This window comes from Pelophylax lessonae (genome assembly GCF_965119305.1).
Source record: "Pelophylax lessonae genome assembly, chromosome: 13".
NCBI lineage: Eukaryota > Metazoa > Chordata > Amphibia > Anura > Ranidae > Pelophylax > Pelophylax lessonae.
In genome coordinates this window covers 129,953,848-129,966,624 of record NC_138780.1, presented here as the reverse complement: position 1 = coordinate 129,966,624, position 12,777 = coordinate 129,953,848, and the positions used below count along the sequence as shown (strand labels likewise).

Genomic DNA, 12,777 nt, shown 5'->3' with positions numbered 1-12,777 from the left:
CATACTGCATCTATGGCAACAGCATGGCTTCACAGAAGAAGAATCCAGGTGCCTAACTGGCCTGCCTGCAGTCCAGACCCTCCACTATTTGAAAATATTTGGCACATCTTGACACGAAAAATATAACAAAGAAGATCCAGGACTGTTGAGCAGTTAGAATCCTATATCAGGCAAGAATAGGACAACATTCTTCTCCCAAAACTCCAGCAACTAGTCCCCTCATTTCACAGATGTTTAAAGAGTATTGTTAAAAGAAGAGGGGATGCTACATGGCTGGTAAATGCGGCCCTGTCCCAACTTTTTTGAGACATGTTTCTGCCATCAATTTCAAAATTACCGTATTTTTTTCCTAAAATTGTATATTTTCTCACTTTAAACACTTGATTTTCTTTTTTCTATATAAAATATGGGTTATGAGCTTTGCAAATCCTTGCATTCTGTTTATATGTAAATTGTACACAGCATCTCAACTTTTTTGAGATTGGGGTTGAGATCACCCACTAACTATTAAACGTTTTAATACTAATCTAACTAGATAGTGACTACCAATGTTGAGGCAATGATCATAATGAGCAGGACAAAGTGGGGGGAATGATTTCAATTTCAGATTGTGAGGTGTGAGGAACTGACGTTACAGGTGAAATGTCAGTTCAGATGGAAGCTTTTGTTCTGGAACTATAATATAATATCTTGGATGTGACAACATGGTGGGCATCCTAAAAACAAGGGGGAGGGTGCCGAATCTAATTAAAAGAATGATCTTGTAATTGTACAATGTTTGATAAAGATATTGAGGCATAATAAAGTATATTTAAAGAATATTATATTAATAAGGATTGGACATTTTTTATATTTACCAAAAGTTGAAAAAAAAAACAGATAAATAATGAAGTTTAAAAGAATTGCAGTGTTTATTGAGGATTTACCAAATGTAGTGTAACTAGTTGGTGTATAGAGTGGGTGGGTTTGTCTACCGGTCCTTGTGTGCACATGGTGGCTTCTGAGTATTAAAGTTCACCATTGCATTGGTCATTTGGCTTAGTTTTTCATGATTCGATGCAAGCTACTGTATGTTTACCACTCCCCTACAAAAAAATTCTAAAGTTTTCATAAATCATATTTTCATATTTTCAATATGGCCGTGATATACATGTTAAAAAATGTAATAGCGATATCTGAAAACTATTTCAAATATTGCTCATCCGAAAGTTTTATATTTGTACTATTTTTTTCCCAGAAATGGGACATGTTCTATAACATGGCCACAAGAGGGCAATCATCCACTGGAATGTAATAATGTAGTATATACGCTTTATTACCAAAAATATTGGGACACCTGCCTTTACACTCACATGAACTTTAATGGCATCCTTATCTTAGTCCGTAGGGTTCAATATTGAGTTTGCACACCCTTTGCAGCTATAACAGCTTCAACTCTTCTTGGAAGGCTGTCCACAAGGTTTAGGAGTGTGTCTATGGGAATGTTTGACCACTCTTCCAGGACCGTATTTGTGAGGTCAGGCACTGATGTGGATGAGAAGGCCTGGCTCACAGTCCCTGCTCTAATTTATCTCAAAGGTCTATCGGGTTGAGGTCAGGACTCTGTGCCGGCCAGTCAAGTTCCTCCACCCCAAACTCGCTCATTCATGTATTTATGGACCTTGCTTTGTGCACTGGTCCAAATCATTTAGTGGAGGGGGGATTATAGCGTGGGGTTGTTTTTCAGGGGTTGGCCCCTTAGTTCTAGTGAAGGGAACTCTCAAGGCGTCTGCATACTAAGACATTTTGGACAATTTCATGCTCCCGACCTTGTGGGAACAGTTTGGGGATGGCCTCTTCCTGTTCCAACATGACTGCGCACCAGTGCACAAACAAGGTATATATCAGGCTTAGTAAGCCGGATCTAGAGAAGAACCCGCCAAAAGACCAAACATTCGGGAAAGGCATTAACTCCTACCCTCCTGGCCAGGACAGCATCTAACTAGTTTTTTTAACCTGCTTACATTCACACTGCTCTATGCATATCCATAGTCTAAGATGCCTAGTCCATATTGGGAGTGAGCAGAAGGTAGTAACGTTCCTACATTCAGTTGGACAATGAAAAATAAACATATCCACCCTCTAACAGGAAATTGGTTCACAGTAGAATACATATTTGGATAGATATATATATATTTTTTTAAACCAGAGGTGACTGTGCTACCTGTGTAGATATGCATGCTGGAGTATGTTCCCGATACTCAGATGAGGGTCACAGGGCGGTAAAGTCTGTTGTCTGTATGAAAGAAGCCTAATCTGGCTTTTTTATTTTTGTTTTTGACTCAGAGAACAATCTGCAGTAGTAAACTTAGTTCATAATATAAACAAAATCCCTTGTGTCACAAGGAGGACCATCAAATTACACTGAGGAAATCGTATGTGGCCCATAAGTTTTTATGCAAGCAGTAAACAAAATGTACATGAAACCAGAAGCTACCCTGGCTGTTATCATTAAAGGATAAGTTCACCTTTACAAAAAAAAATAATAGATGCACATTTTTTTGCAGGTAAAAAAATAAGCACTTATTTTTTTTGGGTGGTTGTTTGTTAGGAGCTTCTAAAGTAGTGATCTCGAACCTTGGCACCCCAGATGTTTTGGAACTACATTTCCCATGGCGCTCATGCACTCTGCAGTGTAGTTGAGCATCATGGGAAATGTAGTTCCAAAACATCTGGAGTGCCAAGGTTCGCCATCACTGCTCTAAAGCATTGCACTCACAATCATCAGATTGTAGGAGTAATGACATGGTCCTGCAGGCTGTCTACGTAGCTGTCTGCCCATACCTCTGATATGGGAAGGCAGGTACACAGTGACAGGAAGAATTAACCTCCCAGGGGGTAATTCCGAGTGTGGCTGGGGGTTCATTTTCAGTACCAAAAGCAGTAACTCCGAGCCACACTCGGGAATACCCTGTAGTGATTACTTACCTTGTCCCTGCGATCCCCCCGATGTCCTTCCGCTCTGTGCTCTGGCGGATGCCGACATCCGTCTTCCGAGTTCCCTTTGCTGCGAGTGCCGCAAAGCAGGGGGGCGGAACCAGATGGGAATTTAAAACAAAATAAACAAAACACACACATACACATTGTAATACATTGTAATCTGTCATGATTACATTACTGTGTGAAACCATTTCCCCTCAGTTTTGTATTTTGTCAAGGGCCAAGTGACAGTGATTTGTCAAGTGCCCTGCCTGCACTTTTACTTTTCTTTCTGCCTGGAAACTTAAAAAAGTCCAGAGTCCAAAAAGCGTTTCTTTAGGTCAAAAGCAGTTTTAGACCAGCTAGAAAACAGCGATAGTGAATTAGAATTACTTGAAGAATCGAGTGATAGTGATTCGTGGGGCAATTCGTCATCAGACACTGAAAGCGATGACAGCCACAATTCTGCGACTGAGCTCAGTGATGTGCGAACTTGGTGCTCTATTTACTGCGGTACGGATAAGGCAGCGCCCCCAAGATTCCCATTTACTGGAACACCTGGTATGAGAGTAGACATTGATCACGACAACCCCTTGACATACTTATAATTATTTCTGACCGATGAGGTTATTGAAAAAATAGTTACCGAGACTAACCGGTACAAAGAGCAAAAGTTAGCTACTGTGCATCGCAAGTTTTCAAGAGGCAGAAAGTGGGAACCAGTGACCAAAGAGGACATTTGGAAATTTCTTGGCCTAATAATACTTCAGGGAGTGGTGGGGAAACCCATGCAGAAGTGGTATTGGACAACTAATACATTACTTGCCACTCCATTCTTTGGCACGGTCATGTCAGAGTACAGTACAGACTTTCCCTGATGATGAAATATTTACACTTCGAAAACAACAAAGCATTTGATGAAACTACGCATCCTGCACCAAAACTAAAGAAATCTTGGGAAGCGTCTGAAATGATTCTAAAGCATTTCCAATGAAGCTATGTACCAGAAAGAGTAATCAGCATAGATGAAAGTCTAATGGCCTACAAGGGAATGCTCAGCTGGGTACAATACATTGCATCAAAGAGGGCACGACTTGACGTAAAATCCTACATGCTATGCGAATCGTCAACTGGCTACATTTGGAATTCAGTCATATACACTGGAAAAGGAACAAAATTCAATCCAAAATACAACTCTGAAATGGCAACATCTTTCGTTCTTTCACTCATTTAGCCATTTGATAAATCAGGGCTATTGTGTAATTACCGACAACTTTTAGTTGTCTCTTGAACTTTTTGAGTTTTTTCTGCAAAACAAAACAGATGCCTATGGAACTGTTAAGGCTAACCGGCATGACATACCGCCAACGTTAGGCAATAAGAAGCTGAAGACTGGAGAAATAGTTGCCTGGCACAAAGGCAAAATGATGGCACTGCGATGGCGTGACAGGAAAGATGTGTGCCTAATGAGTACAGTTCATAATACCTCCACTGTTATGGTACGCACAAAAGGTGGGAAAGAAATTGTGAAGCCACAAGTAGTGATAGACTACAACACCATGGGAGGTGTTGACAGAGCTGGCCAAGCAATGACATGTCATGATTACATTACTGTGTGAAACCATTTCCCCTCAGTTTTGTATTTTGTCAAGGGCCAAGTGACAGTGATTTGTCAAGTGCCCTGCCTGCACTTTTACTTTTCTTTCTGCCTGGAAACTTAAAAAAGTCCAGAGTCCAAAAAGCGTTTCTTTAGGTCAAAAGCAGTTTTAGACCAGCTAGAAAACAGCGATAGTGAATTAGAATTACTTGAAGAATCGAGTGATAGTGATTCGTGGGGCAATTCGTCATCAGACACTGAAAGCGATGACAGCAACAATTCTGCGACTGAGCTCAGTGATGTGCGAACTTGGTGCTCTATTTACTGCGGTAGGGATAAGGCAGCGCCCCCAAGATTCCCATTTACTGGAACACCTGGTATGAGAGTAGACATTGATCACGACAACCCCTTGACATACTTATAATTATTTCTGACCGATGAGGTTATTGAAAAAATAGTTACCGAGACTAACCGGTACAAAGAGCAAAAGTTAGCTACTGTGCATCGCAAGTTTTCAAGAGGCAGAAAGTGGGAACCAGTGACCAAAGAGGACATTTGGAAATTTCTTGGCCTAATAATACTTCAGGGAGTGGTGGGGAAACCCATGCAGAAGTGGTATTGGACAACTAATACATTACTTGCCACTCCATTCTTTGGCACGGTCATGTCAGAGTACAGTACAGACTTTCCCTGATGATGAAATATTTACACTTCGAAAACAACAAAGCATTTGATGAAACTACGCATCCTGCACCAAAACTAAAGAAATCTTGGGAAGCGTCTGAAATGATTCTAAAGCATTTCCAATGAAGCTATGTACCAGAAAGAGTAATCAGCATAGATGAAAGTCTAATGGCCTACAAGGGAATGCTCAGCTGGGTACAATACATTGCATCAAAGAGGGCACGACTTGACGTAAAATCCTACATGCTATGCGAATCGTCAACTGGCTACATTTGGAATTCAGTCATATACACTGGAAAAGGAACAAAATTCAATCCAAAATACAACTATGAAATGGCAACATCTTTCGTTCTTTCACTCATTTAGCCATTTGATAAATCAGGGCTATTGTGTAATTACCGACAACTTTTAGTTGTCTCTTGAACTTTTTGAGTTTTTTCTGCAAAACAAAACAGATGCCTATGGAACTGTTAAGGCTAACCGGCATGACATACCGCCAACGTTAGGCAATAAGAAGCTGAAGACTGGAGAAATAGTTGCCTGGCACAAAGGCAAAATGATGGCACTGCGATGGCGTGACAGGAAAGATGTGTGCCTAATGAGTACAGTTCATAATACCTCCACTGTTATGGTACGCACAAAAGGTGGGAAAGAAATTGTGAAGCCACAAGTAGTGATAGACTACAACACCATGGGAGGTGTTGACAGAGCTGGCCAAGCAATGACATTCTACCCAGAAATGAGGAAACAGCAAAAGAAGTACTACAAGAGGATCTTCAGGCATCTTCTTGAGCCTACATTCTGTTTAAAAAAAAAAAAAAAAAAAGTGACAAGCCTGTGATTCATTCTGACCTAATTTGTAAAGTTACCGAACATATCTTTGTGAAACACCAAACACCATCAATGGCTGTGAATAGAGCTGGACGTCGTGTTGTTGGCGTTGTCAACCCGGGAATGCCTGACTGGTCATCACTTCATGGACTACATCCCACCAACCGAGAAAAAGTCAGCACCTATAAGGATGTGCATGGTTTGTTGCTCGAAGCGAGATGACAGTGGAAGGAATATCCAAAAGGAAACCAGGTTCTATTGTGCCAATTGTGACGTCGGACTTTCTGCAGTCCCATGTTTCAAAACTTTTCATACCCGGGATGTTTACTAAACCAATATGCATTGTCTGGTATTACAGTGATAAGTAATATTGCACCCTTGTTTGGACAAATTTCAATGTTTTTGGTTTTATTGCATTATTGAATAAAATGTATTATTATATTATAATTTATAATTTCGTGTTTAAACGTTATCATAACCAGCATGTCTACTAGACTCTTGTTTGGACAGATTTAAGTGAGTTATTGCTAAGAATTACAGGCCTACAATATAAAACAGGTCTCCATGCAAAACAATGTACCGTTTTGACATTCAAAAATACTGACATAATCAGACCGCCAGAGAGGTTAATGAACTACTTGAGCACTCAACAACGCCCTGGTAGTTCATTAGGAACTACAAGCCAAAAGCTGCAAACAGAGTACTGTGAATGAATGATGCGAATGGGTGGAAGGAGCCCCGCATGGTGGCTTTTTTTAAAACTGTGAAGCAAGCGAGGGAAGAAGATTCCCCACTCGCTGTCAAAATGGGGAATCGGAGGGGGTGGGGGCTGTGACAGCAAGCGAGGGAAGAAGATTCCCCGCTCGCTGTCAAAATGAGGAATTGGAGGGCAGAGGGGGCTGTGACAGCAAGCGATGGAAGAAGATTCCCCGCTCGCTGTCAAAATGGGGAATCGGAGGGGGGGTGGGTTACGTTACACTCTGAATATAGGTGTAACATTTAACACGCTGCAAAAGGTGAACATATCCTTTAAAGAAAATCATGAAAACCTGGAGTTAGGGGTACCTGAAAACTAGAGTTTATTATAAGTAATAAACATAAACAGGAGAATGACCTTACCACTGGTCGATGCACATCCCAGAATCCCCTTTCTTGGCTGTCCAGAATCTTCCTTTCAGTTTTATCTTTTTTTCTGTCAATCCTGTAAAAAGAAACATGAATCATTTGGCTTAACATAATAACGTCAGAATTTTGTTGTCTTTTTACACCTAGTGATGTTTGTTGCTGCATGCAGAAAAAGTACAATGATATATGTATAAATATAAGTTCTTGTGAGAAGACAACAAAAAGTTTTGTAATATTACTTTAAGGAAAGAAATTCTAAAGAAGTCTGTAAAATGCTAGTTTCCTGGCTGTCACGTTGATTCAATGGTCACAGAGACCTATAAAAAATATGCTAACTATGAGCTTTGACTTCAGTCTGACTTTTGTGATCAGTTACTGGGTCAGTGTCTCAAAGTACTGAAGCCCAAACCATCCAGACAAAAACAAAATCAGCATGTTTCTTAAAAAGGAATCCTGAATCAAAAATAGAGCTTTTGCTTTGTGCTGTGTTTGAAAACATGAAAAAATATCTGTAATATGCACTATTTGGGGTACAGTTATTTAACCAGTTATGTGTACACACCCTTATAATTTTGGCATATGATGCCAAAACCTACTTCTAAGAAACAAAAAAGTCTTGTGATATTCTGATGTAATAATGATCTTCCATGGCATCATCAATCTGCACTACTTGGGGAGCAGGCCAAGAGGAATAAGAACTGATAGCACTACACCTCATCCCTCCATTTAAAAATAAGTCTGTTCTAACATTCAAAAGAGAGAGGATTTAAAGCAGTATTAAACCCAAAATCAAAAATGTAATTTATTGCAGCTTACCAATCCTTAGATGTGGTGGTTGCATTTGTTTTCTTTTTTTAGGCTTCTTATTGTATTAGAGTGCCCCCACTCTGGATGAAGGAGCACACAGGTGGCATATTTAGTCAACGGCATTGTCAGTCTGAGGGAAGGGGAGTGTTAGATGCACTAGTGGATTTAAATACACTAACATATTGAAGCTGAACTGCAATTAACACTTTAACTCTTTAATTTCTGTACCTCTGTATAGGATGGGAACCTCTGCAGCGTGAATCCGCTCTCGTTGCTCTGAGCGGATTCACGATGCAGAGGTTCCTGCTGCAGAGACAGATCACTGGCGAAGTGCTGACAACATCTTCCTTGCTGTTAGAGGGCGTTCCACCTATAACAGGTACACGCTATTGACAGGCTGCTGTAAAAGTTCCATTAACCTAGGTAACTTCTTGTGTCTTCACACTACTCCACTCCACACCAATATCTACATACCCCAATGAGTCTAAGACCCACTCGTCAGACCAGGTGTACCAGTTACTTGCATTACGCCCCTTTCAGTAACTTCAGACCAGGCAGGGGCAACTTTTCAAAAAAGTGCAAAGACAATTAAAGAGTCCAACATTCAAAGACATAATTCTTCCCTATTCCCTAACTCTAACTACAGACTGTGCACTGCTCAGCATACCTGCAAAGGTAGTGATCATATAACCAACACAGGCATTCTTCTAAGGCTGGTGTCTTTGGGGGTGAACCTCAGATTCTGATGACTTTACATCTAGGTAGTGATGAGCGACAGTCTTCTGCTCCTCGTGGGTATTGTCCTCTGTCTCATTCACTTACAGGCATTAGACCTGATGCGGGCCCTGAACCTCACAGCTCTCTATTCTCATAGCTTCTTCACGGGAACTCTCTCAGGAGAACTCGAGGCACTCCTGGGGCCCTCTGGTACCTGACCATTGTCCAGTATTTATATATCACAGGACTAGTGGACCAGACCAGAGAAGAACCCGCCAAAAGATCAAAGAACAGGGAAAGGCATTAAGACTTACCTACCGAGACAATGCCTACCTAGCTATATGAACCTGCTTACATTCCTTCCCTCTTGGATGCAAGCCGTCTCGGCTGCATCAAAATGCTAAATTAAATCCCAACACAATAAAAGTCACATAACAATAGAGTGCTTAACATACACAAAACATTGGCTCCTGAGGTGGGGTGGAATCCTCAGATACAGTGCATGACCGGCCTACCATCACGTTTTACTATTTCTACCCTGTCCATGTAGATGTGGCTTGCGGTATTATAGTGCTTATAGAGCCTGTGAAACCTCCACATATTGATTTTGTTGGGCAAAGCTCAGCAAGTGTTCAGGAAAAAAATATTTTCAACCATACGGCTCTACTATAGAGCTTAGGCTTCTCTTCCTCTAATTGTAAAATATAATTGTTCTGTAAAATAGGAACAAATGTTCTCCGATAACGGATACGCACATATTTCTCCATATAGTGCTGTAACTGAGGGAGGCGGGTGACCTGAGTCTTAAAGTGAAGTGACCCTTAATGGAGACAGGCATCGGGTGGCCGGTAATATTTGTACCCAGTGTGCTCTATGAGGGCTAAAATGGCAGACTGATGTTTCCGTGGTAAAGGGAGACATGGACGAAGGACCCCAGGCCCCGGAGACTGGGATAATTCCTTGTCTAGGTTATAGATCAGTCTCTCCCAAAAAATCCCTCTTGGACGATGGAGCGTGGGACTAGGAACAAGCAGGGTGTTCTGTTAAGACTTGCAGCTCTTCTTGGGCAGAGGGCGAATCTTTAGACAGGTCGGTACCGCTTCCCGGTGTTAATCAATCCTGGCACTCACTTCCATGGGAGTTGGTGACTGCCCATGGTGGCTGGCCGCAACACACATGGAGCACCTGTGCTTCCTCCTGGGTGCGTTTGCTATTCACACCCCTTATCGGGAGATCCTTCAATCAGCAGATTGACCCTTTTGCAGAAGCCAATCAAAAAACAGTAATGAGTTGTTCACATGGAAGGTTGCTAGGCAAGCCTGAACAAGTTCTAACTAACTAGCTAAGGTAATGGTCTCATTGGGGGTGGTCTTCAGATGTATGCAGTAGGCATAACCCCACATTGGGTGCCAAATTGTAAGAGGGGTAGGCGTTTAGTAGCTAGGCGCCTTGTACAGGGTCACTTTACTTTGCTTGGTACCTTTGCTTTGCGCTGTTTTCATCAATGCCCTGGGACAAGGCTGAGGCTGCCGTGAGGGAATAGTCAACCTTAAGGCGGCCTTTACTTCTAGAGATGAATGTACACCATGTACATTTACACTTTAACTGTTCTCTAGTTAACTCCTGGGTCCCCGTAACAACATACACCTCTGCAATTTGCATTTAGGAGGGACATGCTGAGCCCTATCCACATCCCCCTGTCATGCATTTTCCACTACCATTCCCCAGCAGCGTGCACCCTAACTTCCGTACCTCATTACAGCATGGTAACCTCTATTGCACAAATCAGCTCCCGTTGCTCAGGGAGACAGACCACTGGTGGAAGGAGTGCCGACAACATCTCTTGCTGTTAGAGGCCGTTCCACCTATACAGCTATCGATAGGCTACTGTAAACCTTCCATTACCCTAAGTAACTACTTGTGTCTTCACACTACTCCACGCCACACTGTTGTCTTCCTACTTCACTTCACTGTGTCTAGTACCCACTCGCTATACTACGTGTGGTGGTTACTTGCGTTATATCTATTTCAGTAACATCAGACCAGGCAGGGACAATGTTTCAAATGCATTACTTAGAAAAGTGCAAAGGCAATTACAGAGTCCAACATTCAAAGGAATTATTATTGCCTAATTCCATAACTCTAACTACAGGCTGTGCGCTGCCCTGGCATACCTGGAAAAGTAGAGATCGTGTTGTATGTGCAACGAAAATTCTATCACCTTTCCCTCACCCGGAATTGAGTATGTCCTCCCACAGAAATACATTTCTGTATATGGCTATACCCTGGTATACACCAGTGCTATTGTAAACATGAGTATAGCATATGGGCATATATAAAAAATAGAAAATTGTCTATTTTTTTTTTTTTACAGACACAGACAATGGAGTCCACCAATGCTGTCCCACACACGTGAACACCGCTTGCAACATCTATCGGGTACCCCCAGGACATTGATGCCAAGGACTGATACCACAGTGCTCTATGCCCATGATACACATACCTTTCCGAGTAACACTCGTAATAACTTTTAATACGTTTTAAACATGCTACACTTAGAAAGTGCTTGTGTTCTCTCCCTTATTGTCCTTTAGAGTTGCTTCTTACTCCCACATGAGCTGCTACTACAGTGAGTATCCCATTGACATTTATTGACTTTTCCATTTGAACTTTTATTTGAAGTGTGATTTTTTGTTACGATCCCCAGGATCCAACATCGTGCCTACGTTTGCGCCAATATTGTTGTTATATAGGTTCAGCCACATGTGTGCATGAGTCCTAAAGCATTCCTTGCACACCATAACCCTTTCCTTGTCTGTGGGTATCTATTATTCTCTGTAATGGCTCAACTCCTCCACCCCTCCCCTCCCTACATGCCCTTGCTTCCCATCCTGGAGACAACAGAAAGTGAGGGGAAAACTCTTCAAAGTGAGGGAAGATCCCCCTTAGACAGTTATGAATGGAACAGTTGTTCCCTTTGGAACATTACCCTTTACCTCCAATTCCAGTGACAACCGCAAACATTTGGGTTTCCAATGAATTTCTGACCAATAGAAAATGGTCTTTAGGACAAGTAGAGATAATGAGACAGATTTACAAACGAATCTGAGAATTTTTGCACAATAAAATGTGGTGGAGTCACTTCAGTTATCCAATTATGTGAAAAGAAAACCCCTGTTTATTTAATCTGCACACAATTGGATAATTAAAGTGAATATTCACAAACTTTGTTTTGTGAACATTCTCAAATTCTTTAGTAAATTAGCCTTGTTAAATTTCACCAAACAAAGACATATAATGGTTATATAAAAAGCCAAGAAAAGCCTAAAAACAGTTCTAAATGTTCCTACTTCAAAACTAGTATAAATGTTTTGGCTATAGATACGCTTTATCACTTAAAAAAAAAACGGTTTACAAAATAGACTGTTTTATACACAAGCATTACAAAAGAAAAAGACAACTAAACAAATCATGGCTGGAAATATGGTTTAGGGATTTTCTCTGTGCTTGCAATTGGGTAAAAAAACATGATTACATAGTTTAATAATTATAATAAATAATAACCTTCTACACTGTTGTATAAATTGAGGACATTTGGAGACTTAACCACTTAAGTCCTGGAAGATTTTACCCCCTTCTTGACCAGAGGGTATTTTGTGATTCGGCACTGCGTGAATTTAACAGACAATTGTGCGGTCGTGCGACGCTGTACCTAAACAAATTTGACATACTTTTTTTCCCCCACAAATAGAGCTTTCTTTTGGTGGTATTTGATCACCTGTGCGATTTTTTGATCATGCGCTATAATCAAAAAAATTGCGACAATTTTGCAAAAATAACAATATTTTTCACATTTTTTATATGAAATTCCCCCCCCCCCCAAAAAAAATGTAAAAATCAAATTTTTTTAAAATTTTTGGCCAATTTGTTTTCTGCTACCTATGGTAAAAAAAAAAATCACAATAAGCGTATTTTGATTGGTTTGCGCAAAAGTTATTGCGTTTATTAACTAAGGGAAATATTTTTTTTAACGAGTAATGGCGGCGATCTGTGATTTT

At 40.9% G+C, this 12,777-nt stretch overlaps 1 protein-coding gene across 3 annotated transcripts in view; it reads right to left on the bottom strand.

The window, feature by feature from the left end:
• The window catches only part of RGS6 (regulator of G protein signaling 6), a gene marked incomplete at its 5' end in the record, with an annotated part of 657,279 nt that overhangs the window by 89,961 nt on the left and 554,541 nt on the right, over positions 1-12,777 (bottom strand). For all 3 annotated transcript variants that reach the window (XM_082275029.1, XM_082275027.1, XM_082275028.1), the window contains one exon: positions 7,190-7,271. In XM_082275029.1, the coding sequence (XP_082131155.1) occupies positions 7,190-7,271 (82 nt within the window). The remainder of the gene's footprint in view (positions 1-7,189; positions 7,272-12,777) is intronic.